At 34.5% G+C, this 26,772-nt stretch overlaps 3 protein-coding genes across 5 annotated transcripts; 1 reads left to right on the top strand and 2 right to left on the bottom strand.

Annotated features, from left to right (window-relative positions):
- The first annotated feature begins 487 nt into the window (after positions 1–487).
- LOC126686891 (uncharacterized) lies at positions 488–6,232 on the top strand. Its single transcript, XM_050381172.2, has 4 exons — positions 488–1,579; positions 5,098–5,305; positions 5,587–5,716; positions 5,836–6,232. Exons 1-4 carry the CDS (start codon positions 705–707, stop codon positions 6,099–6,101), a joined length of 1,479 nt encoding a protein of 492 aa, XP_050237129.1. The 5' UTR covers positions 488–704; the 3' UTR covers positions 6,102–6,232.
- A 423-nt stretch (positions 6,233–6,655) lies between these two features.
- Positions 6,656–10,939, bottom strand: LOC126686892 (sugar transporter ERD6-like 7). Of its 3 annotated transcripts, XM_050381173.2 has the most exons (19): positions 10,786–10,939; positions 10,495–10,696; positions 10,349–10,411; positions 10,188–10,277; positions 9,873–9,932; positions 9,700–9,765; positions 9,461–9,526; positions 9,239–9,314; positions 9,045–9,109; positions 8,834–8,926; positions 8,666–8,746; positions 8,439–8,523; positions 8,286–8,329; positions 8,131–8,193; positions 7,965–8,024; positions 7,821–7,874; positions 7,678–7,737; positions 7,135–7,249; positions 6,656–7,018 (listed from the first exon to the last, which is right to left on the bottom strand). In XM_050381173.2, the coding sequence occupies exons 2-19, from the start codon at positions 10,651–10,653 to the stop codon at positions 6,903–6,905; spliced, it is 1,416 nt and encodes a 471-aa protein (XP_050237130.1). In that variant the 5' UTR covers positions 10,654–10,696; positions 10,786–10,939; the 3' UTR covers positions 6,656–6,902. The 3 variants fall into 3 exon arrangements, with proteins under 3 accessions (XP_050237130.1, XP_050237131.1, XP_050237132.1); XM_050381174.1 differs by lacking the exon at positions 10,786–10,939 and having other exon boundaries at positions 10,495–10,779; XM_050381175.1 differs by lacking the exon at positions 10,786–10,939 and having other exon boundaries at positions 10,349–10,407; positions 10,495–10,588.
- A 932-nt stretch (positions 10,940–11,871) lies between these two features.
- Positions 11,872–15,043, bottom strand: LOC126653567 (probable LRR receptor-like serine/threonine-protein kinase RKF3). Its single transcript, XM_050347486.2, has 2 exons — positions 12,764–15,043; positions 11,872–12,518 (listed from the first exon to the last, which is right to left on the bottom strand). Exon 1 carries the CDS (start codon positions 14,794–14,796, stop codon positions 12,808–12,810), a length of 1,989 nt encoding a protein of 662 aa, XP_050203443.1. The 5' UTR covers positions 14,797–15,043; the 3' UTR covers positions 11,872–12,518; positions 12,764–12,807.
- Between the last annotated feature and the right edge of the window lie 11,729 nt (positions 15,044–26,772).

Raw genomic sequence — 26,772 nt, 5'->3', positions numbered from 1 at the left:
TATTTACGGAAACGGCCCGAAACGTTTCGTACGGGTGTCCAAAAGTTTCCGGTTTCCGAAACGTTTCCGAAATGGGAAACGCAACTTTATCGAAGTTTCCGTGCTTCTTAGGATAAAACACAATCTTTTTCAATTATATTTTGTTTTAGCTTTTAAAAAAAAAAACTGATTTTTGATTTCTATTATCTATCTATTTGTGATTTTTCCTTCGTAATATATAGCGACCCAAAATTCAGTGTTTTAAAAATCGAACCGATGATGAAAATAGTACGACCGCTACTTTAAAATTTAATCAAATATTTACACACAGGCTGGTTTTTACGGCTCAACGGTTTGGATAGTTCTGCCCGATTCATTTCGGATAAACCTCTTTGTCGGTTTTTAAGCAAAATCAAACTTGACTGGCCACAGATTTCCAATCGAACCGGCCGGTCTGGTTTTTCAAACAGTGCCAAAACCAACATTTCTGTACTGTCAAACACATACAAAGATCACTTCTGAACTCTCTGGAGCAGTTAGCATTTAGCTTTTGTTTATATCATTAAACAAAAAAAAGGCTCCTGCTTTGCTGCCAAATGTCACCAACCCATTTCCTACAAGTCTCCTTCCCTTAATCTACCTCTCCAATTTTCTTTATTTTCTTCTAACTAATCCCTTTTTTTTTCTCTTCAATCCCACTCTGTTTCGTACCATTTTTCTCCAAAATGCTCAAAATCCTCAACAAAAGACTCCGCCGACTCTGCTCTCGTCTCCGGTGGCCGATTCACCGCCGGTCCCGGTCCAAAGTACTCATCAGAAAATTCGGCAAATCAAACTCCAAGCCTCACAGCGACACTAGAATTGACCCTACTAATAATGGGTCAGCAACGGTTCATCCAAACGGTCCATTTGATTCCCCAAAACCAGACGAAAAGCCCATAAAAATGGCAACTTTTAACGCCGCTCTGTTCTCAATGGCGCCGGCAGTTCCAAATTCGATCAACTCTTCAAGCTACGACTTCGACAACGAAAATTACGAAAAGGGTAAACTATTCAACGATTTCAATCTCCGTACGAAGTCGGTGAACGATCGGCCGCCGAAGAGCATACTTAAACAGTCGCCGCTGCATCCAACCACCGCAAACGGCGGAGATAATCTTTCACGGCAGCAAAAATTCGCCAAATCGAAGTTAAGGGTATCGATAAATTTACCAGACAATGAAATTTCATTACTAAAGAACAGACAATCGAGATTTACAGAAGAAGGGGCAAATTCAAGAAAAACAGTACGAGGAAAAGGTCCGATTAGGTCACAGAGTGTGAATTTATCAAGAAATGGAGCTGACAGAGATGATCATTACAGAAGTACGAGAACAGTTGTGGAAGTGTTGAAAGAGTTGGATGTTGATATTTTGGCTTTACAAGATGTTAAAGCTGAGGAAGAAAAATGTATGAAGCCTCTGTCTGATTTGGCTGCTGCTTTGGGAATGAGTTATGTTTTTGCTGAGAGTTGGGCTCCGGAATATGGTAATGCTATTTTGTCTAAGTGGCCGATCAAGAGATGGAAAGTTCAGAAAATCTTTGATGATTCTGATTTCAGGTCAGTTTTTGTTTTATTTCGTTCCGAATTTTAATTTTTTTATTTATGTCAAACGGAAATGGAAAACGGGATAACTATATCTTTTTTATAAGAATATGTTATAAATATAAAAAATTTATAGTTTTAGGAGCGTTTTTGTTTTCGGAAATGAAATGCTGAAACTAGGACTCGCCTTTGTTCTGATTTAATTTTAATTCTTCATCAAATCAAAAGAAGTAATTAGGAGTGCGTTTGGATGAAGGTGGATTTGGATTTAGATTTGGATTTGAGCCAAATCTTCTGTTTGGATTGGAAAATTTGTTGGATTTGGATTTGAGTCAAATCCAAGTTAATTTCAACACATACAAAAATTGAGGATTTGAAATAACTACTATAACCTATGGATTTCAAATAATCTCATTTTCTTTATTATATTAAAATTAACCGATTGAATTTAATTCAGTCGAAAATCGACTATAACCTGAGAATGGAGAAAAAGTAGAAATTTTTATCCGGTCAATATTTTTCCGAATTATTTTTTCAAAAAAAATATCCTGGAGGAAGAGCATGTTTCTACTTTTCCGAGATACCCGCCGCCGCTGTCCGACGGTAATTTTTTCCGGAATTTTTTTCTGAAGGATCAAGCTCATCCTCTTTCGAGGTATCCGCTGCCGCAGTCTGGCGGAAATTTTTTCCGAATTTTTTTAATCCCTATATTTTTCCGGAATTTTTTTTCGATTTTTTCCGAAATTTTTTTTCGACGGTAATTTTTTCCCGAAATTTTTTTGAAGGATTAGGTTCCTCCTCTTCCGAGACAACCGCTGCCGGCGTCCGACGAAAATTTTTTCCAACAATTTTTTTCATTTTTTTAATCCACATATTTTTTCTGAAAATATTTTTCCGAATTTTTTTTTCTGGAGGATCAGACTCCTCCTCTTCCGAGGTACCCGCTGTCGGTATCCGACCGGAAATTTTTTTTCGATAGTTTTTTTTTCGAATTTTTTTTAATCCACATATATTTTTTGAAAATATTTTTCCGATTTTTATTTCTTCAAAGGATCAGACTCCTATTTTCGAGGTATCCGCATTTAAATCAAGACAGGAATTTTTTTTTTCGACAATTTTTTTAACGAATTTTTTTTCTAGAGGATCAGGCTCCTATTTCGAGGTATCCATAGTCGGCATCCGACTGAATTTTTTTACCGAATTTTTTTAATCCACATATTTTTTTGAAATTTTTTTTTCCGGAGGATTTGGCTCCTCCTCTTTCGAGGTACCTACTGCAGCAGTCAGACGAAATTGTTTATTTTTTTCAGAGGAGGAGATTCTGAGATAGCCGCCGCCGCCCCCCGACATAAATTTTTTATTTTTATAAGTTTTTCTAAAAAATAATTACAAAATTTTTGAAAAAAAAAATCTGTTAGAGGACAGTGGCAGATACCTCGGAAGAGAAGGAGCAGGTTCCTCCTCCTAAAGAAAAAAAATTTCGTCGGAGGGCAGCGGCAAATATCCCTGAAGAGGAGGAGCGAGCTCCTTTTTTCGGGAATTTTTTTTTTGAAATTTTATTAAATTTTAAAAAAAATATTCGGAGTAATTTTAAAAAATGTATAAAAATAATTTAAAAAAATCAAAAAAATTTCGTGTTGAAAAATTATTTCTTTCAAAATTTCGGTTTGGTTTTATTTAAAAAAAATGAAAACAGAATTGTTGGGATAAATTTGATTTTATAAAAATTTTATTTTTTGGTTCAATTTTAAACATAAAAAATTTAGTTACCTTATAATATAAACCAAACTAAAAAAAATTAACCGGTTCAAGATTTTTTGAAAAAATTATTACTTTCAAAATTTTAATTCTATTGGTTTGGTTCGATGTAAAAAAAATATATTTTTTGAATTATTATTTAAAAATATTTTATTTTTTTCAAAAAATAGAAAATAGAAAATTAATTATTAGTTAAATATTATATATATTGAGAGTTCAAATTTTTTTGTTTATCCAAACAATAAATTTGAAATTCATGGATTTGAAATGTAGGATTTGAAATGTAAAATTTGAAATCCAAATTTCAAATTCAAATCCATGTATCCAAACACATTCTAGGGGAATTATTAGGATTTGCTTTTTGAAAAGTTGGCAATTATAATCTGCTTTTACTATAGTGCAATAATTTCAGTGTTATGATCAATCTTCTAACTGTTTTCGTCAATTTCTTCAATTTTCAAAATTTTAATGCTAAATAAACAAATTTAGAAGAATATTTTGGCAGCTAATCAAGTAGTTACCTTAACAAGATGAATTCCTTTTATGGTTTGGGGCTAAAATTTTCGAATTTGAAGTTAACCTTATCATCTGTTATCAAATTTATTTGTTGGTTTGTTTTATTAGTAATGAAAACACAAAAATATTCTTTTTAGTTGTAATTCAGAAGATAAGATATTGGGTTTTTATATGTTCAATAGTTGGTAAGTCGAGATGATAAATTTTCCTTGTTCCATAATTATGGAAGTTTTTTCTATTTTGGTGTTGCTGAATATAAAATTTTTAATTTTAGGTTGAGTTTAAAATATTCTTATATATTTTAATTTCTATGTTCCAAGATAATTGTTAATTTTTTTATTATTCTAATTGACAACTTTCACTTATATAATATTTCTAACTTGATTTTTGTTATCCTCTTTAATTATTGTATTTTAAAAAAATACTAGTAAAATAATGAAAGTGTATAAAAAAGTAAATTATATTTTATTATCGAAATATTTTAAACAGTGTGTATAAAAAGTTCAATTAGTTTGTCCTGAATTGGGACAAGGGAATTTTTTTATTGAAAATGCCCTTATTTATTTGATTTGGTAGTAAAATTTAACTTAATTATAGAGAAATTTTTAGGTAGACTCAGTCCACCACGTCATCCGTGGATTAAGCCTATTACATAATGACACGTCATCAAAATGATGGAATCGTGTAATATTACTATTCAAAGTGTAAATGAGTAATAAACGAATTTATAAGATTGTCATCATTGTAATAACATGTAATTATATGATAGGTTAGTCCACGGATGACGTGGTGGACTGAGTCTACCTAAGAATCTCTCCTTAATTATAATGCATTTTTGTATAATTTTAGGACAGAATAAGTACATTTTAGTGAAGAAAAAAAAGATTAAATATTTGACTAGCTCCAAGCTTACTCTAGACTTGGAGTGACAGCCCCAAGATGAGATTTGGTGCACCCATTATTGGAGCTGAAATCGAGGTTAGAGCTGAAATTTAGGTATGCTTAAAATACTACTTAAACCTTGACATTATTTTAGATAAATTAGGGCTATTCATATAGCTCCTTTTACTCAAAATCTGAAGCATTGAGTTCAATGAAAGTTAAAAAGAAAGGGACAAAGTACTGAATATAGCAATATAAAAATTCATGATCAACATCCTTAACTAATCCCACTATCTATTTCAGTCAAAACTTTGAATGATTAATTAATTAATTAATTATAAAGATTAACACAAATCATTTTTTTAAATCTGTTACAGGAATGTTCTGAAGGCAACTATAGATGTACCCCAGAAAGGAGAAGTCAACTTCTACTGCACCCATCTTGATCATCTTGATGAGAATTGGAGGATGAAACAAATTAATGCAATTCTTGATTCTAATGATGGTCCCCATTTTTTAGCTGGTGGCCTTAATTCTCTTGATGAAACTGATTATTCTGCTGAGAGGTGGACTGATATTGTTAAGGTAATTCATCAAAATAATTATAACCTATAGTACACGGAAACGAAAAATATTGAAACGTTTAAATAAAAATGACGAAACGATATTTTTTTTATAAAATTAGGTTACAATAATAAAATTTTGAAATTTCAATTCTTTTTTGAAAAAGGAAAGAAACAACAGAATTTTATGAATTTCCGCGCAACATAAATTATTACGTTACGACCATTACAATCTGATTTTTAAGGTTAATTTCTGTTTTAATAAGCTAATCATATGTACATAATTTGATGGTTTCTTTCTAGTACTATGAAGAAATGGGGAAGCCAACCCCAAAGGCAGAAGTGATGAGATTCTTGAAGAGTAAACATTACAGCGATGCTAAGGAATTTGCAGGAGAATGCGAGTCGGTTGTGATGATTGCTAAAGGCCAAAGTAAGTAGGCTAAACAAACTAGTATTGAAGTATTAATTTGATCTCTAAATTAATATCAAAATTAATTGTTTTAATTTTATGGCCATAAGTTTGATGGATGGTTGTTGAATGTGATGCAGATGTGCAAGGGACATGCAAGTATGGAACAAGAGTAGATTACATATTGGCATCATCAAACTCAGCATACAATTTTGTTCCTGGATCTTACTCTGTTTTTTCTTCCAAAGGAACTTCTGATCATCACATTGTTCAAGTTGATATTATAAAGTCAAATTCTAACAATGGCCATGAACATGCCACAAAAAAGAGACAAACACCTAAACATAAAGTTGTAAAAATAACCAACTCTTCTCCACCTCAAGGTCTTTGGAAAATTAATTCATGACAATGATAATGGTAGTTTTTGACCATTTCTTACTTTTTGATTGTGCAAAGAGAAATTTACTTAAATTCTTGTGTTAATTTGGTCTTTTTTCATGAATGAAACAAGAAGAAAAAACAAAGGTTTGGTTGACATTTTTGGGCTTGCAGCTGTAAAGTATTGTTCAGGTAACATGGAAGAAAAAAAGATTAAATTGGTATGTGATGGGTGGTGTGACAGTTTAATGTTATAGTGGGAAAGTTTGAGAGTATTGAATGAAACAAGAATTAGTGCTTCAACTTTATTTTGGCATGTCTTTGTTTGTTTGTTTTGGCATGTCTATGTTTGTCTTTTTTTCTTCTTTTGGTATATGATATTTGAGGTTTACTGGACGGGTCGCAATTATGAGGCGTCGTCCTTAATCCTTCCACCTTCTGAAAATGAATTGTTAAAATTTCCAGTCTAGGTCGTTTGCGGGAGGAAGACCATGACTCTAGTGCAAAAATATAAATTCTGGAAATGAATTGTTAAAATTTCCAGTCAATAATTCGAACTTCACACCCCACATTACAATAATAGAAAAAGAAATTACAGCATATAGAAAAATATGCTGTCCAAATTTGCTTGATAAAATGAATTCATTTTTGCAAAGATTTCTGTATAATTCAAAATTTTCACTTAAGTGAAATGAATGAATCGATGGAAGTTTATATCATCGATAAAATGTAAGCACAATTGAAACCATACTTTGATTCAGCTCCATCAAGAGCTGACATCTAAATTTCCTACCATCAATTTGATAGTTTTCTTCATTCTGTTGTGTCTTTATGCATTAATGGCGGCTTGAATTTGTTCCAGAGTTCTTCCTTTGGTTTCTGGCACAACTTTAGCCACGAACACAATACCAAGTGCATTGATCACAGCATAAATAATGAAGGTACCTGAAAAATCTCAATTTCATCAACTTTTTTGCATTATAGTTATAATCATCTCTTAAATAACTCGTAAAAAACGACTTTTTTACGGAAAAATATATATTTAAAGCTGATCTACTTACCATAAGAGCTCCATGACATAAGATAGTTGAAGGTGTATGAGATTACCGATGCACCAAACCAGTTCGTTAGAGTTGCTAAGCTTCCTGCTACTCCTTTAATATTTATAGGAAATATCTGCAACAATAAAGATTTTAATTTTTTATAAAAAAAGTTATTGCTTTATTTTTATCTTTTAATTGATGGAATTATCAAACCATGCAAAGATTAATTATTTCTATCTTGCAGACTATATTATTTGAGCAAAGGTTCATTCTGGCCACTGAATTTGTGCATCGGGGTCAATTAACTCACTCTTAGTCATTTTAATCAATATTTTGTATCTTTAGGTCAATTAACTCTAAAATTGTACAAAATAAATGATTTCAGAGACGAGGATGAGACAGTTTGGAGAGTTAATTAACATAGAAACAGAGAGTATTGCCTTTGATTGACCTAAAAAATGAAGAGTATTTTCAATTGATTAAAATGGCTAAATGTGAGTTAATTGACTCTGATTATGTATAAATTCATGGACCACAATGATCCTTTGTTCATATTATTACCTCTGACATTACGACCCAAGGAACAGCACCCATGCCTGCTGAAAAAGCTCCTATATATAGCTGAAATCAGAAAATGAATGAAAAGTTACATATTGTTGAAGATCAATCTGTTAGCATATCTCAAAAAATGCTTATGATATTACCAGTATGCCGGTAACGGCAAGCGCAGGCACAGCCTTTGGTGCCAATTCATTAACCTATAGCTCAAAGAAACTCCAAATGTTAATTTAATGAGCTAAACAATTAAGAAGCTCTTATAGGTGCGATTCTGGCAGTTTTCGAATTACCTTCAGATAGAATGAACTCGCAGTTATCAGGCAGGCAATTACCAATCCTGTCCCAGAAGCCTAACATTTAAAGAATGGAAAACAAAAGCTTGAGTTTCAGTATATGAACTGTGAGTAGCTACAGGGAATTTTGCAGAATCTGACAGAAACTTGGAGAAGAAGGTACCAATAACAGAGGCTTTCTTCCACCTTTGTCTATCACTAATGTGTTAAGGGCAGTAACTACAACCTACAAAACATATACATTTTTTTTAATTAGGTCCCGATGGACGGTGTTTTTAAGCGTTTCTTTAAGTTGAAGATGATGTTAGTACTAGAAACCTGAATAATGGCATAGGTTATAGTTCCAATTGTAGTATTAAACCCTGAGATATTGCAGAACATAACAATTAGCGTGTAGTTGCAGACCTTAAAGTTTGATAGTAATATGACATCCAGCTTTAAAGTTTATTGATTTTAGAATGACCCTTTTACCTGCTGACTCAAAAATGTTGCTGGTGTAAAAGCAGACTCCGTTGATTCCTCCAAATTGCTGAACGACCATCAATCCGACTCCTATCTGGTCGGACAAAAGTTTAGAACGTGTGATACTTCAATGTCAGAGTCACAAACAGTTAGCTTTCCGTCGGGCTGTTGATGATAATTTTATCTACATAGTACAGAAAAATGGTTTTTAAGATTTAGGCAGAAGAAACGCTTACAATAACTGATTGCAGGTATCTTCTCTGAAATAAATCTAGCAGGTTGGCTTTGGGGAGACGCTCAAGAGTTTCGATGTAATCCTGTCGGAAAGTGATACAATACATCTTGTTAAGATTTATTTTGAATGCGAAAACATTGTCACCGAGTTTAGCAGTTAGGATAAGAACCTTAATTTCTTCTGCCTCTTGAGATATATCAGTGCCCTCCCCCCGAAGAGTTTTCAATGCAGTCTCAAATTGCTTTTCACGCCCCATCTTTGCCTGCATTCACGACACATTACTTCACACAGGTTCATGTTATACGGATTTGTATATGTGTGTATATGTATATAGAGAAAAAACCCGAGATGTTTAATACTGCTATAACGATATATCTTACCAGCCATCTAGGAGACTCTGGAATGAGAAATAGCCCAAAAACTAGGATAGCACAAGGAATTAACCCTGCAAGCACTTTAAATATAAGCCTCCTCCTGATCTATGGCCACTTCGTGTTTTTATTCTTATTAAACATGTATATGTAATTTGGAGCTTATAAGTGAATACTGAATATAACTGATCAAGAACATTTACCGCATAATGCTAAAGTCCTCCATGTTAGTACTGTCCCAATTATGTAGAAAACAGACACTCCACAGCATATCATAAGCTGCAAAATAACACGTCGTCATTAAATAAAGGTGTTTTTCGCTTAAATTTTCTCATTACATACAGTCTGCATTGCGTATTTGATGTTCTATATAATCAAAAGGATAGATTGGCTCTTTTCAAACTTTGAGCTGAATACACCTTTACCTGATTTAGAGTTGTTAAGGCTCCACGAAGAGTTTTTGGTGCAATTTCGGCTATGAATACAGGCACCTGTCCATCAAGTTCAGCATTGGCATCAGGGTGAAACGGTCTATTTAACGAGCACGTATTAAAAAATATTGAATTTCGGAGTTTCAAAGCATTTCCGGGAACTGAAACGAAAAGCCGAAACATGGGATTGGAGAAGTTTCCATGTAATAAAGCCAAAGAGATGAAAAACATACCACATAGGAAAATACTCCCATCCCATATCCTGTTGCCAATCTTCCAACATCCAATGCCAAAGCCCCCTATTTGTGTCAATCATCAGTAAAAAAAACTAAGTAACAAATCTGGGAACACAAATAACATAAAACACGTCTCTCTAGGTGAAGTAATAATGATTACAGATACAAACCTTAGCAAAGTAAATAGAAAGCCACCCTGCAACACATACAACAGTAGCCACTCTCATTGCCTGCATAATTTTCCAGATGTTCACTATGTTAAATTGACTTTTAAAACTAGGTAGCATGGACACGTACATGAGAAACGGGACACTTGGACACAGACAAATACTAAACGATTTCATTTTAAGGTTCCCTATGTTAAAAATGAAGTTACATGTCCAAAACGCCAAGTTTCCTACACGTTTTCCTAATGAAAAATTTTGATCAAATGAAGTGTCCGTGCTAAGAACTGAAAGGATTAATCAGAAATTTGCCTCTCTTACCCCTTTTCGACCGGTAAAATCAGCAATCGGCCCACTAGTGATCGCCCCAATCATTGCACCAAATGTCAATATGGAACCAAACACTGAATACTGCATGAGTATTAAAAATGTCAATTCAAAACATAAAATCTCAAGCCTTTCTGGTACACAAAGAACAATACCTCAGCTAGAGATAGAGAGAGATCTTCAGTAATGGCATTTTGAGTAGGTGAGGAGTAGCCTGCCTGAGAAGAAACCAAGTAAGAGGGGCAAAATTGCAACAACTTACTAAAATCTGAATCAAAATTTGAGTCATTGAACTACTTACACAGCATCCAAATTCAAAAGCACCACACACTGCAACAAGTGTGCTGAGATAAACCATCCAATTACTGCTGATTTTCTCTTGTTTAGATCCATTTTGCTCATCGGCCATCAGTGGCTCTCTGTCACCACTGCCATTTACTATTTCCTCTGTGATAGCCATAGCTTCTATATTTTACTTCTTTGACAGTCTGATCCCTATCAATCTATGGAAAAACAGAAGAAAATGTTTTTAAGCTCAAAAAACATAGGCAAAATTTAAGAAAATAAATCAAGACAGGTTGAATTTGCAGACCAATGTTCAACATGTGCAGATTCTGCCATGATATATGTTTTTTTCAGTGTATTATACAGTTGAAGTAGAACAACCAAATATTTTATTCTGTCCTAAAAAGGACGTCTGTTAAATTATTGAGATTCAAGATTTTTGTTCTTTTGTTTGGTTGGAAATTGAGTTGGTCTTGAATTTCACATGTTCACGGCAGATGGCTAGCAATTAACTAAAAAAATGACTAAAGGATCAACCAGGTTCTCAAAATTGTGATTCGGAATCAAATAACTTACATTTTAAATATGTTGATCAATTAAGGACAATTTTCTCTATTTTTATACGTATCAATTAAGACTAATACTCTCTAGGTTAAGGTCAATTAAGGATAAAACTGAGTCATTTTGGTCTATAAACTTATTCATATTGTATAGCTTTATTCTTCACTGACATAAAAATCAAGATATTGTAATTAATTGATCAAAATGGCTGAAAGCGAGGTATTTAATTTTGAGTCACAAAATGAGAGACCAAATTGACTCTTTGCTCAAGAAAAAATAACTAAAGAATGGAGTTCTAAGATTAAATAAATGGAGATGGCAATAACTAAAAATTAATTGTGAGAGAATTCAAAATTTGAGCTTTAAAATCATAAGTAAAACTCTTTTCGGAGATGATATTGAAATTATGATTGTGATAATGAATAATGAATAATGAATAATTTACATTTGCTGGAGAATTAATCAATCCATTTTAGCCGGCCAAAAGTCCAATTCTTCTTTGCAACTTGCTTTAATTATCTTAATTTGTGGAAGAAAAATCCAAAAGTTGGAAATTAGTGGGAGTTAATTAAAGAAAAAACATACCGATTATAGAAGAGAATCCAATAATTGATGAGACTAACCTTTTAGGAGATATACATAAGTGTATTAAATTAACAGAATCCAACTTTAAATTGTAGATTATCAATTTGACCACTCCTTTCTAGTTTCTAGATCTACAGTGACAGAGAGTAGTCACCTTCATTATGAAGGTGAACGCGAACGAATTTAGACTACAAAATATAAAAACGTAAAAGATTAAATTTTAAATATAACATCTCAAACCATGAGATTAGATCGCTAAAATTATTATAAATTAAATTTTAATATGTCAATACTCCTAAAATTTAATAATTCATGGCAGTATATCTATTTCTATTGACAAAGAGGGACCGAACAAAGGGCAGGGTGGCGGTCACTCAACTTTGTATTCTCATGATCTCATCATAAAATTCAATAAAAGCCAGCTCCACGAGCACATAAAATTCCTTCAATTAAAATTTCTACGGAGACCAACTAATAAATGTTCAATCCAATTTAATCTTCCACCTGCATGTCACGGCCAGAATCATTGTTTTAAAAATTAAACCGCTGGCCGAACAGTAAGATACCAGTGTCCGGTTCAACCAGTTGATATGTTGGTTGAACTGGTTGAGAAAATTTACATGAAAAATATATTTCGGACACAGTTTTTGGTCCTAACGCGGTACAACCTAATCTAACTGACAGTTCAACCGGTTCAATTGCCAATTCATTCCAGTTCCCTGATTCGATTTAGTGGACATCAGTTGGACTATGAATCCAATTTTAGAGTCAATTGAACCGGACAGCCAACCAGTTCTCAGTTCAACCGGCCAATCCGGTCCGGTTTTTCAATCACTGCCCTGACTATCCAGTAGTAGATGACCATGTAGGCTATTCCAGCCGCATTATGAATTCCTAGCATCATAATTGAATTTGTAGATGTCACAAGGAGTATGTAAATGGGATTATGCATTCTAAGTGTATTTAAAAATTCAGATGACGAATTATCAGATTGACAAAAATAACTGTGATAAGTATTGATGTATATTTTTAAAGAATTAACTTCATTTCTCATATCTTTACAGTGAGAAGAAGTGTGTGCCATCAAATTCAGAAACCGTGGAATCTAAACAAACAAATAAAAATCAGGTAGAGCATACCATTGGAGAGAGTTCAATGATCCTCCATGCTCAATCTACATAATTTACAACAATTCTACTGGTCTAGTGTCTGAACTAAGTCTTTCATCCTTAAAGCTCGAACCCGAGGTATTTTCGAATGAATGTCTTTCATCCTTAAAGCTCGTACCAGGATTGTTTTCGAATGAATATAACTGGTAGCCACCAGAGGTAGAGAGCTGACCAGACCCACCACAACTGCTTACAGACCTCTCGATATCATCCATCTCAGCCACGAGAGGAATCGGCCGTTCCGGAATAGTTGGAATGGGCTGATCCATCTCCAACATTTTCACAACCTGATCCATAGTTGGCCGAGCATGTAACTGTGGATGAGAACAAAGAAGTCCAACCAAAATATATTTCTCCACAACATCACCAGGGATTAAATCCGGCATCCCGTCTTCAACAACATCTAAAATCCTCCCTTTCCTAACCAATGACCAAGCCCAATCGGTCACAAGAGCAGGCTGGCTATCTTCGGTCATAACCAGCGCCTTCTTGCCACTCAAAAGCTCGAGAAGCACAACACCAAAGCTATACACATCGCTCCTCTCCGTCAATTGCCCGTACAGAGCATACTCAGGAGCAACATATCCCATAGTACCAGCTACCCTAGTACTCAAATGCGTCGCACCCTCTGGCGTAAACTTTGCTAGTCCAAAATCCGCCACCTTCGGTTCAAAATTGTCGTCCAAAAGTATATTACTCGCTTTAATATCCCTATGAATGATTCCGGGTTGAACTGCATAATGCAAATAAGCTAAACCCTTCGCAGTCCCTAAGGCAATCTTTTGCCTGATCGGCCAACTAAGCTTTTCCTTCACACCACCAAACAAATGATCATATAAACTTCCGTTCTTCATCAAGTCGCACACAATAACCCTCTGATGACCCTCAAAAGGCGTCGAGGCGGTACAGTACCCTCTCAACGCAACAAGATTAACATGCCTAACACTTGCAATAACCTCAACTTCATGCACAAAACTAGAATCACCAGCAGCAGTTAAATTCTTAAACCTTTTAAAAGCAACTTGAGTTCCATCAGGCAATACACCCTTATACACATTTCCATAACCTCCTCTTCCAATAATATTATCCCTAGAAAAATTCCTAGTTGCTTCTTTAATCTCATCAAATTTAAACCTAACCAAATTGGTACTCTCACTAATCGACTCTAAACCGGAACTTAACCCACCACCCATCTCGATTCTTTGACCAAGTTTATCTCTTTTTCTCTTAATCTTCCTTAATCCCCCATATTTTCTCCTTATAAACCAATACCCACAAACTATTACCAACAACCCAACACCCAAAATCACAAAAATCAAAATCAAAATCAAAACTTTCTTATTTTTACGATTGGTTTTAGTTTCAAAATCTAACAAGAACAAACACTTAGCAGTACCTCTATCGGCCGGACCAAACCGGTTCAAGAAAGCCCCGGCATAAATTGCTGGATACGCTAAACAATCAGATAAATTACCAACTGATTTACCGGTCAAATACGACGCCTGCTGCCTCGACAAGCTTGCAGTACACGCCGCACATGGTGAGTTATTCTCTAATGGTTGATTACAGCTCCGAGCGACGTCGTTTAACGAAGAATTCGGAATTAATGCTTCGAATTGTGATCTTGTAGTGATATTCATGCACCCTTGAGAGATCCAGCTGGTGTTATAACCGCAAGAGGACCGAACATCGAAGTTAGCGATATAACGGTCGACTAAATTTTGATAAACTCGCCAGCATGACTCGGCTGAGTTGAGTGGAGGTAAGAACGAGTTTGTCTGCTGGAGGTAGTGGGACTCGACGAGTCGTAAACCATTTTTGATGTACTGACACTCTTGATTGGGTCCGATGTTAGCGGGTTTGGAGTCGGTGATTAGGTCGCTGAGGATTGTGAAGTTGAGCGGGCAGGAGGCGACGGCCGGCGGCTGGGCGTGTGAAATTGGGGCTAGGGAGAGACATAGGAATAATTTGAAGAGAATTATGAGAGAGTTACAGAGGGACATTGAAAAGCTAGGGTTTGTTGATTTTGGTTCATGGATTGGAAATTGAAGAGAAGCTGGTAATCTTTTGACTCCAGAGACAGGAACAGTTAGTGAATTATTTTTTTATTTTTAATTGTGTATGCAGCAGTAGTAGCTCCAAGTTGACAGTTTAGGAAGTTGGAACGACAATGTGCAGATTCCTAGAAGGTTAACGTTAGAATTTTTGGTCCGAACGTAATCCGCTAATTGAGTTAACTCGGCTTAATTTTCATGCTGCCGGAATCAGAAATCTATTTCCAAAAGTAGTAGTAGTATATTTTGACTGTTCGTCCCAGGTAATGACTGTACCACGTCATTTTTTCAAGCTAATGAGTATTTATTATAAAAAAATTTAATTATTGCTTTATTTTTTTATCATTAAAAATCAACATAGCTAACGCATCATAGGTTTGTTGCACAAATAACGTGGCACAACCGTTGTACTATCTGATATTTTACCCTTTAAATTTGACACGAAAAAATAATTAAGTTTAAATTGACAGTTTAAAAAAACACTATAAATTTGATAATTTTGGTCTTTTTATTCTTTGAAATTTAAATTGTCCTACAATTTTCCGTCACATCAACTGCAATATTAAAATTCTTTAATCATTTTTTAACACCTAATTTGAGAAAATAGGACAAGTCAAAATATTAAGTTTAAAAATGTTGTTTCACAAAATCATAAATTTTACGGTAATTGGTCTTTTTATCGAAGTCATGAGGCAAAATGAATCTTTACTACTACCTCAGTCTCATTTAAAAAGTTTCATATTTAATTTTAGGATGTCCTATTTAAGAAGTCTCATTTTCATTTTTAGAATATTTTTTCAATGAATATCCTATTTTACGCTTCATTTAGTCATTTTAAATGAATTTTATGGAGAATTCCACTATTATCAATAGCGCAAAACATAAAAAAAAAATTAAAAGACAAAGATAATATATATTTTTTAATCTGTGTGTAAAAGCAAATGAAATTTTTAAGATGAGACGGAGAAAGTATTTTTTTTCTAGAGTTTAATCTTTTTTCGGTGTGTGAACTCCTCACATGATACATAAGTTCAATGGATTGGAATTTCCTCAAGGGGGTCATGTTCACGATCTATACCGTTCGTAGTAAAATGAACGGTGTAGATCAAAAAAGTGCAATTTTAATCAAATTAATCTATACCGTTCATTTTACAACGAACGGCATAAATCGTGAACATAACTTTCTCAAATTCAAATAAATCTCAATCCAAGTTCAATTCACCAATCATGTAATGTTAACAGATTCGAATTGAATTTATAGTTGTTTCGTATTAAAGATATATCAATTTTATAATATGAAGTAAACGAGTTCTGTCATAAATTGACTCGCGAACTAGGGCATGTTTATAAATTGTAATATTTATAATAATGTAGAACTAAAAGGGTTGTAATTTTATAAAATATTAAAAATTGTTAAATAAATTAAAGATAATTTTCTTAAAATACAAATAAAATTAATAATATTATTTTTTATAATTTTAGTATGTGATGAATTGAAATTAAAATCATTTCTAAAAAAAATTACAGTTTATATATTTTAAATATTTTTATAAATTAAATGGAATGTGTTAGTCGTGTTATCCGTTTATCTTAAAGTGTTAATCGTTTTTTATGAATAATTAGACTGTGTAACACAATCAACTAATGTTGTATTTGAGTTGACCATAATCGCGACAAGATAATTGATAGACATGATACGAACACGACTCGAAAGTTTATTGTGATATTTTTATTGACAGTTCGAATTTAATTTAATTTTAGTTCGGAATTCACGACAAACCTTATCTTTTTTTTAAAAAAAATTGTCTTCAAGTCAGGCCAAAGTCTATTATAGCTTAAGGCTAGATCGGCCATTGGCGATGCTACTTGCTTGAGCGAATATATATTAGAGTTTTAAAATTATAGATCTATGACTGAGGTATACTTTAGATTGGAATCATGTAAAAATATTCAAAACGACAAACTAAATTAAATTAATATAAAGATTAAAATTAATAAACTACTATCGAACTATACCAACTGCGGAAATATAAGATAGAAAAATATTCTGACTTTTGATGTTTTCTGTATATTGAAAAAAAAAGAGTGTGATTTGAAAACCAATTATTTATCCTCTAAAAAAACCAATTATTTTTTGGAATAAAAATATTATAAAAATAAATTTTATTGAGTTCTCTTATTTAATTTAATAAAAATAAATAATGAACTCAATAACAATAAATGTAAACAAAAAAATTAATTCATATTAACTTGTTTTTATTTTTTTTATTTTAAATTGTGAGAGGGGAATGTTTGTGGAATAACTGAATCCACAATTTTAGCAGAAATGTTGCCTATGTTTATACCTTTTGAGTTATAGCCGTCTTAATTTATTAAAAACGTCTATATAAATAATACAGATGTTTACAAAAGTATCTAAAAAATTAAAAATCATTATATTTTAAATCAATGTTTTTACATTCTTTTTAAATTTAATTATATTATTTGAAGGTTATCATGTAAAACTATCAGTTTTCAAAAAACAAAAAATAAATATATTACCGATTTGAAGGTCAACAAATTTGAGTTAACTAGACAAACATACGTGATGTATCAAAATATTTTCTTAAGAGATAATTATATATTACCAATTTTGCACTTGTGTCATGATGGATACTGAATCCTATCATAAGTATTATGGAGTTAAGTCGCAGGAGATCCATCCTCGGACAATATCGGACTCCCGTCCAAAGGGGTAAGCCAGACGAAACAAGCAGCCGAATTTATGAGATTCGCCTCGACTAAAATTATACTTAAATCCTTCAAGATAAGACCGAATTTATTGGGGAATCGGACAAAGCGCGCCGATCCAGGGATTCGGCCAAATGACCAAATTTGCGAATATCCACGAAAATCTTTCCTATTCAGATACAAACTTCAACTTAAAAAGATAAGTTTCAACTTAGGAAAACAAGACTATTTAGGAAAATATTCCTAAATATGACTCTTGTCTGAATAAGGAACCACACTCTTAATCAGGGTCGAACCCAACTAAATAAAATTCACTTTCCTATTCCAAGTCTACAAGATATACATTCAACTATTATATAAAAGTTTGAAGTATGTCTATTTACACAATTACATTCAGATACTCAAAACGCTGCTCAAAGCTCAATACTGACTTTAGCATTGGGAGTTAATCGGACAACCACCGTCTGGCTAGATTCTACCTGTTTTGCAGGTTAATCCACCAGATCAGAAGGCAGACTCCATCATGTCCTTTATATCACAGCCTTTCAAAATAAAATTTTATCTATCACGAACTCCCTTACTCAATCTTTATATGTGGAATCTGACATGTTCTACTACATCACTTTCTGTTTGCCTAGTTAACTTAAATTTTCAGAATTTCAAACTGGTGATAAATTTGTTTTTTTAAAGGTGACAGTTTTATATAACAACTTTTAAAAAATATAATTAAATTAAAAAAGGATGTAAAAGTGGTAGTTTAATATGTAATTCGTTCTAAAATTTAACATGTTTGAAAAATGTAACCTCAAAATTTAATTTGAAATATTATCCCAACACGTCTCATATTTTACTTTTTTGTACTCTTGAGCTTTAGTTTTCTGCTCCAAATTTCGTTCCAACGTGTGTTTTAAAAAACAATTGCCTACGGTTTTTAGAAACACAACTTTCAACCGTTTTAAAAAATTGTTTCTACAACCATTACTAAAAGGATTTCAAACAATTTCAAAAAACACAATTTGCGCCCGTTTTAAAAAAACAAGTTTCTAACATTTTTAAATGCTATATATAAATAAGTTAAACAAAGTATTTTTATAAATTTAGATAGTACAGACACGGATATTAAAATAAAAGAGAAAAAAATATTAAAAACGTTGCATATTTCAAATTTCAATTTTTCTTAACTTTGCATTGTTTAGTTCATTACCGTTTTCTGGATGTTCAAACTTTATAAAGAAAAACAAAAGAACAACAACATGCATATTCTGCAACACCTTATCATCTATATTTAAAATTATTTACATATTAAATTATGATATTTCATGTTTATAGCGATCTAAATATATCATTTTAGATTTGGCAACTCATAATCCAATCCTAAATTACCATGTATGCTTCCAATAACCAGAAAACGGTAATGAACTATAAAATAAAAAATTTAGAAAGATTTTTACGTGCCATTTTTTAAATAATATGCTTAAATTGCTACAAACGCTAAATATGTAGATTTTATATGTAAATAACACACAAAAATGCAAGAGTATCATTGTCTAACTCGATTAAATATGAATGAAATGCAAAAATGGGTACACTTTTCTAATCGAAGCAAACAATAGTTTATGATTAAACGACTGATATTATCCAAATTTTAAAATATATGATCTGCATGTGACAATTTGCAGACAAATGACGTGCTGTGTACTTGAGTTTGCATGATAACAAATTGTGATTCTTTTGTTAAGTAAATTCAACTTTTGACAACCATATTTGTCTTACATATACATGTCCATGTGGATAAAACATATTTTCATTGTCATTCTTTTATTCTGTGAATGTATGTCCACATCAGCAACTATGCAAAGTCTACACTGTGATTATGTAAAGACAACATCGATCATTAAACTATGATTTCTATTTTCTAATACAGTAGTAAATTAAGGTAGAAATTTAGCAAGATAAATATAATCCCACCACAACTTAAATATGTTAGTAGTGTTTATTTTTTTAACGTGTATTTTGAAATTTGATAAAATTGATCATCAGTTTTTATTTTTTAATAAATCGGAATATCCATCTATTTTTTATTGAACAGAGTATAATGCGGTGTTCTAACTTATCAAAAAATTAAAATTAACCACTGATTTTATTAAATATTAAATTTCGTTTTTTAATTGTAAAAAACACTGTTTTTTTTTGTGCAATTAATTCTTTATTTTTCTATAGAATTTGGCAAAAATTTAGGCTAAACCCATCTAGAGGCCCTTATACTATATCATTTTTGTTCAAAAAGCCCTTATACTATTTTTTTATTCTTCAGGTCCCTCTACTTACATAATTTTTGATTTTTAGGTCCTTTTTTAGTTTTCTCCAGTCCTTGTACTTACAATTTTTTTGTTCCTCCAGTCCCTTAAAAGGACCTGAAAATCGAAATTTTGCCAAGTACAGGGACCTGAAGAACAAAAAAATAGTACAAAGGCTTTTTAAACAAAAATGATATAGTATAAGGGCCTCTAGATAGGTTTAGCTATAAAAATAAGTGAGCACTAGCAGTGTCTGCTCGAGCAGCCATTGACAAAATGGTGCATTGGTGTGAGCATATATACTTGGATTTGAATGTACTAAATTAGTATAATTTTTCATGTAAACTGGATTCTTTATTTAAATCAAATTTTTAATTCTACTATATAAACTTTACTATAGTTAATATACATATCGTTGGTGTAATAATAGTAACGGAATGTAGAAGTAAGATTTTTCTATCCATTGATTTTGCTATATAGCAGTTGAGTATGGTTGATTTCTTTTTATTTTTTATTTTTTGATCGTGAGTATGGTTGATTTTCATGTTTCTGACTTGAGGCTATTTTTCTGGCCCAAACGTTAATTGCTATCTTCACCTTTAAGATGGGTCCAGCCTTGTCTAACATGTGTGTACATATGCATTATGATAATTTCATAAATATTTAAAATATAAAAATATTTATATATAGTATCATACAAATACTAATAGTTTACCTCGAGCGGAAACAAATTACTACAATTTACTCTTTACAGTTTAAGTACGGTATAAATACAATTTTACATATTAAAAATTTATTAAAATCACAATTGAATGGATTGAAATTATCAAACTTATAGTAAAATATACAATATTTTAACTTTGTTGAAAGAAAACTTAAAATATACTAAATTATCTTTAAATATACTAAAATTCTATTCATATTTGATTAAAAATTAATGAAACTTAACTAATGCTTGATTATTATTTGAATGAAATTAAATAAAATTTGAATGCTACTTGATTGAAACTTACTTAAATTTACTAACATTTTATAAATATTTGATTAGAATCTACTAAAATACAATGAATACTTGATTGAAATATACTAAAACTTAAGTGATATTTGATTGAAGCTTACTAAAATTTAACTCATATTTAATTGAAACATGTTTAACGTAACTAATACTTGATTAAAACTTACACAAATCATACCAAAACTAATTTGAAATAATTATAAAATTATTAAGGCATATTAAAAATATATTAAAAACCACATTTAATTAAACCTATAAAAATCCATATGCATATCTACTCGAATATCGTTAGTACACCCGCTGAGACACAACAATTCCCCACTGAAATTTTATTTGAACTATATTAAATATAGGATGAAATCACTAAGGCATCCAATCAAACATGTGATGTATAATTTTTAGAATCAAATAAAAAAGAGAGCAAAATGTATAAACAACTAAAAAAGTTAAAATCATTAATAGAAAACCCCTTCATTATCATCATATTCACCATTAATAGTAGTATTATTTTTATTATCAAATAATGAAAGAATTTTAATGTTTTATCAATGTTTTTGTTCACCTCATCATCACTGTAGTGATTGTTTTTAATTTTTCAACCGGCTTCGTATTATTGTCTGGAATAATCGCTAATGAGGAGAGTGATTAGAAAAAGTAGTGATGGATACTGAATCCTATTGTAAATATAATGGAGCCGAGTCGCAGGAGATCCACTCTCAGACGATACCGGACTCCCCCCGAAGACCGAAAGATATGAAGGAGATACCGAATCTCTAAGATTCGGTAACACGCTAATAAAGACCGAATCCCATATGATCTGCCAAGAGCGCGTCAGGTCCGGGATTCGGGTAAACGACTAAGTATGGAAATATTGTCCTATTCGGACACAAACACTACATATGGAAAGATAAGCTCTACTTTAGGAAGATAAGACTATTTAGGAAGACGTTCCTAAATAGGACTCTTATCAGATTAAGGTAGATCCCGACAAATCAGGAGAATATCTACGATACGGCCGAATCCCTACAAAGTAGGATTCACCTGCCTAATACAACTCTACTAGGTATATTCGACTACTATAAAAGGAGCACGAGGTATGCCTAGAATCAAATTACATTCATATACTCAAAACGCTGCTCAAAGCTCTAGACTGACTTTAGCATCGGAGAGTTAATCGGACAACCACCGTCCGGTTAGCTTCTACCCTGTTTTGCAGGTTCACTCACCGGTTCAGAAGGCAGACTCCATCAATTGGCGCCGTCTGTGGGAAAAGCTTAACTAAACTTCAAAAGAAGGAGCTTTTCTGAACTCAAAAACAAATCTCATTGAAGAAGATGACTTCTGAAAGAGTAAACCTGAAAGACAAACAACCAATGGACCCAAAAAGCACTCCGGAGATAATCAACGTGACGGAAGACGGGCTTCACAACTCCGGGGAAAAAAGCAACACCGGAGGGCCCTCTTTCTCAACACCCCAGTACCAAACTAATCCAATAAGGGGAAGCATCCCAATTGCTTTCAACCTAGGCACTGAAGAACAAGCACCAAACGCAGCAGCACAAGACTCACACAACGAAATGCTGAAGAAGATACTGGAATCTGTACAGGCAAATCTTGACAGATTGGCTAGCGAAGCCAAAAGAACAAACGACAGACACGAAGAAACTATGAAAATCCTAAGGGAAAACTTCAGCCCTACAGCTCCCAGAAGAAGAGAAAGAACAGAAAATGCAAACCCAGGCCGACGAGAGGCAAGGGCAGAAAACAATAAAAGCAAGGAACCCCGAACCAAAGGGAACGGAGAAAGAAACGAAGCAAGAAACCAGCGAGAAAATAGAACCAACGACGAGGAAAGTCCGAAGAGAGACAAATCTAACGAGGAATCACCGGAGACACCCAGAAATGAGCACAACCAGGAGGACGCCCGGAGCGGTCTGAATTCAAAGAGAGACGAACGAAGGGAGAAGGAAAAAGAAGACGCCCCGCCAAAGAGTAAGCGACAAGAAAGAGATGCAGGGAAAGAGCAAACTAAGAAAAAAAACCAAGAAGGAGAGGGCGAATCGTCAGAGACACCCCAAAAAAGCAAAGCCACATATGTGGTGGAAGAAGATTTGGAAGAGAAGATCGCCAAAGCGCTCAAAAAACTAAAATCTGAAGAATTGGATATAGACGACCTCAGGCTGAAAGGATCACCCTTCTCGCCCGAGATCATGGAGGAAACTATCCCGCACAGCATGAAGTTGCCGATCCTTCCAATTTTCAATGGGGAAGGAGACCCCCGAGACCATACTTCTAGGTTCACAGCGACCATGGGGCTACTCAGCGTATCAGACGCCATTCTTTGCAGGGTTTTTCCCACCACACTCACGGGCACGGCCCAGAGATGGTATAACAAGTTAAAACCAGGCTCGATCAAAAGCTTCGCTTCGCTCTCAACGGAGTTCCTTAATAGATATCTCACGAACATCCCAGCTAAAACCACTACGAGTATCCTGAGAGCCTGCATCCAAGAAGAAGGAGAAACCCTGCGAAGCTACATCGAACGATTCAACAAGCAAGCTATGAAGATAGATAACCTGAACGTCGACATGGCGACAGAAGCATTGCGAGAAGGGACGAGATTCGGGAAGCTGGTGGACAAGTTGCTAGTCAATAAACCCACAACTTTCTCGAACCTAATGGGCATAGCCCAGAAATACTTCGAGTTAGACGAAGGGCGAAGGGCGATTCGCGGTAAGGAAGCAAAAGGAAAAGAATCGAAAGAGAGATCCAGAGAAAAAACCAAGTCCAAACCTGATGACAGGAGAGGAAGACCCGAAGAAAGCAGACGATTCGCCCCCCAGACAAGATATGAATCAAGATACGATCCCAGAGATGACGAAAATAACTTCACTCCGCTAAACACCAGCCGAACTAATGTCCTCATGTGGATCAAAGAAAACGTCAAAAACGTGGTATGGCCACCAAAGATGAAAGCAGAGATAAGAGACACTAGAAAGTTCTGCAAATTTCACGACGATTACGGACATGAAACGGATACCTGCAGGGACTTGAAGGTCGAGATCGAAAGAATGATCGACACAGGCGAGCTGAGGAAATTTGTGGCCCGAAAAGAGAAGAGCAATGACAAGGGAGAAAAAAGAAACAGAGAAGACAAGCCGAAAGAAAAGGAAGACGAGCGCCCATCCAAAATTCTGGGAACCATACACATGATTAATGGTGGAGGGCATAGCAGCTCCACGACCAGGAGGAAGCAGAGGAAGGAAGTAATGAACATACGAGAAACTCACATGCCGCCAGTGATCTTCGATGTAGAAGACTATGAACACGTCAAAGCACCCCACAACGATGCTTTGGTAGTAACTACTATCATTGAAAATTGGAACATGGAGCGGATCCTAATCGACGAAGGAAGCGCAGTAAACCTGATGACAAACGCAGCATACAAAATGCTGGGAGGAACAGCGTCAAGGCTACGCCGAGTCCCAATTCCGCTATCAGGACTCGGCGGCCCCTCCATCACTCCACTGGGAGCAGTCACCTTGGAAGTAATAATCGGCCCAGAAAGAGGAATAAATAAGAAAATCATGTCACTATTTAACATAGTGGACATGGAACTGACATACAATGCCATCCTAGGAAGGCCTTTCCTCCATGATTCGGCAGCAGTAACCAGCATAAGAGCGTTGGCAATGAAAGTACCAACCGAAAAGGGAGTAGTGACGCTGAGAGGAGACCAAGGAATAGCCAAGAAGTGCTATGACGAGTCAGTGGTGGATCTCCAAGAAAACAAGACCGAAAAGAAGGAAGAATAGGAACGGAAAATGACCCATCATCGGTAACGACTTTCCGTCTTACCAGATGGCGTCAAATCTATCTTTAATATTTTGTATGCCATCTTTTTATCAATAAAAATTCAATTTTGCTACCATCTGATTAGCCAGACGAACCAATAAAGAAATAAAAATCAAGAACAGCCACGAATGGCTAAATCAAAGACGAAAGAAGAAAAAATTAAATTAAAGATCAAACTCAAGAAAAGCTAAAAGCCAAGAAAACGAGTTTAAATTAACTCAAGGCAAAATCGCCAAACTAGGCAAATCGCCACGAAAGGCTAAAGACCAAGAAAATGAGTTCAAATTAACTCAAAGCAAAATCGCCGAACCAGGCAAATCGCCACAAAAGGCTAAAAATGAGTTTAAAATAACTCAGAAAAGGCAAATCGCCAAAAAAGAGTTTAGATTAACTCGAAACAAAAACAAAAACAAAAAAGAGTTTAGATTAACTCTATAAAAAGCAACGCCAAGAACAGGGTTTAGAATAACCCTCAAGGCAAGACAAATATAAAGCGAAAGCACATTTCGAAGAAACACGAAGAAAATATATATTCATAAATTGTGAATTACAAAAGCAAAATTAATACATCAGCAAATACAATCGAAAGGAAAACTACTAGACGCGGTCTTTAGACATCTTAACGAGGAGATCACGGGCGATGGCCTGGGGATCCAACCCGTTAACTCCAGAAAGATCAATATTAGGATTCTGCTCCAGAAGCTTCTTCCCAATCGCAAGGCGATACTCGCTTATCAAAGCAGAGTAAAAAGCCTTCGTATCTAGCAGACGGATGTGAAGACCTTCAACCTCCGATCTAAGACTGTCCCTCTCCCCACCAACAAGGGAATTGATCCGAATGAGCTCCTCAATCTCTTGAGTCAAGTCATCAGTCTTCTTCTCAATCACTTTCACTTGGCGATCATTAATCGCATCCTGCGCCTTGAGCTGCGCCAGAAGGGAATCATGCTCTTCCAAAGAGGCCTTCAATTTCGCCCTTTCAGACTCGGAAGTCGCCAAAAGAGCAGACAGACGCTCGACCTCCTCCTCAGCACACTGTCGGCGGTCGTTCAATACCAAAACAGATTGAAGAGCCTACACACACCAGAAATAAACAAATAAGAAAACAACTGAATACAAAAAACATATTATACTCAAGAAAGAAAGCACTTACAGAGAAACCATGAAAACAAGCCAGATCGGAAAGCTCTTGACCCGGCCTACCACAAAACCACGTGACATCAGCAGGAATCGCCAAAGTCCGGATATATTCCGCTAGCACTCTCGGATTCAGCAAACTGGCAGGATCCTGACCTTCGATCCACTGAACCAAGTCTGGAGCAGAAGAAGAGCTTCCAAGAAAACCCTCCCTTGTTGGAGAACCATCGCCAACTCGACGTCTTTTTCTAGACGGAGAATCCGGGTCTCGACCTAGAGAAATCTCTCCCGAATCAGCAACAACAGGCCCCTCCGAGGCCACACCCCCAACTCCCCCCGAGACGATAGATGATGCTAGAGGGGGATGTAGTGACGGAACCGCCTCGTCACCTACTGGATCAGCCGATCCATCATCATCATCTACAATAATAATCTCAGGCAACGCCATCTCGGCAGGAGCTATGGGAATATCAACAGGAGCCCCATCCACGTCAATGTCGCCAGGAATAACGTTGGCAATAGGAACGTCAGGACCACCCATCGGAACGTCCAAATCTACTTGAAATCCGGAAAGGAAATCGTCAGAAGAAGAAGACATCCTACAAAAGAAACATTAAAAAGAACTTAAGCAAACTAATATACCTTGAACAAAAGAGTAGCAAAGATCCGCCAAGCCTCGAGGAGGATCCTCCAAAGGAAGCCATCGACGCCGAAGATGACTATTGACCAAGACATCTAAAATAGGACGCGATTCAACACTACAGGAAGATATGTCGAAAGCAAGTTTTGACTCGGATAAACTTAAAGGAGAAGAACAGCTCCGAACTGGATGAGAAGAAAAACCATCCGAAAAATGAAGAAAAGCAAATTTATGGTAGACAATAAAGAAAC

This window comes from Mercurialis annua, linkage group LG6 (genome assembly GCF_937616625.2).
Source record: "Mercurialis annua linkage group LG6, ddMerAnnu1.2, whole genome shotgun sequence".
NCBI lineage: Eukaryota > Viridiplantae > Streptophyta > Magnoliopsida > Malpighiales > Euphorbiaceae > Mercurialis > Mercurialis annua.
The sequence above is the reverse complement of the archived record's forward strand: the minus strand, read 5'-3'. Positions and strand labels throughout refer to the sequence as shown.

Bases quoted from the DNA above. Each gene is read 5' to 3' on its own strand.
- LOC126686891 (XM_050381172.2), top strand. From the start codon at position 705: ATGCTCAAAATCCTCAACAAAAGACTCCGCCGACTCTGCTCTCGTCTC. The intron at 1,580-5,097 runs GTCAGTTTTTGT...AATCTGTTACAG, and splicing joins TTTGATGATTCTGATTTCAG to GAATGTTCTGAAGGCAACTA. The intron at 5,717-5,835 runs GTAAGTAGGCTA...AATGTGATGCAG, and splicing joins GATGATTGCTAAAGGCCAAA to ATGTGCAAGGGACATGCAAG.
- LOC126686892 (XM_050381173.2), bottom strand. From the start codon at position 10,653: ATGGCTATCACAGAGGAAATAGTAAATGGCAGTGGTGACAGAGAGCCA. The intron at 8,747-8,833 runs GTTCTTATCCTA...ACTTTCCGACAG, and splicing joins AAGAGGCAGAAGAAATTAAG to GATTACATCGAAACTCTTGA. The intron at 8,524-8,665 runs GTAAGCGTTTCT...TTGTCCGACCAG, and splicing joins GATACCTGCAATCAGTTATT to ATAGGAGTCGGATTGATGGT.
- LOC126653567 (XM_050347486.2), bottom strand. From the start codon at position 14,796: ATGTCCCTCTGTAACTCTCTCATAATTCTCTTCAAATTATTCCTATGT.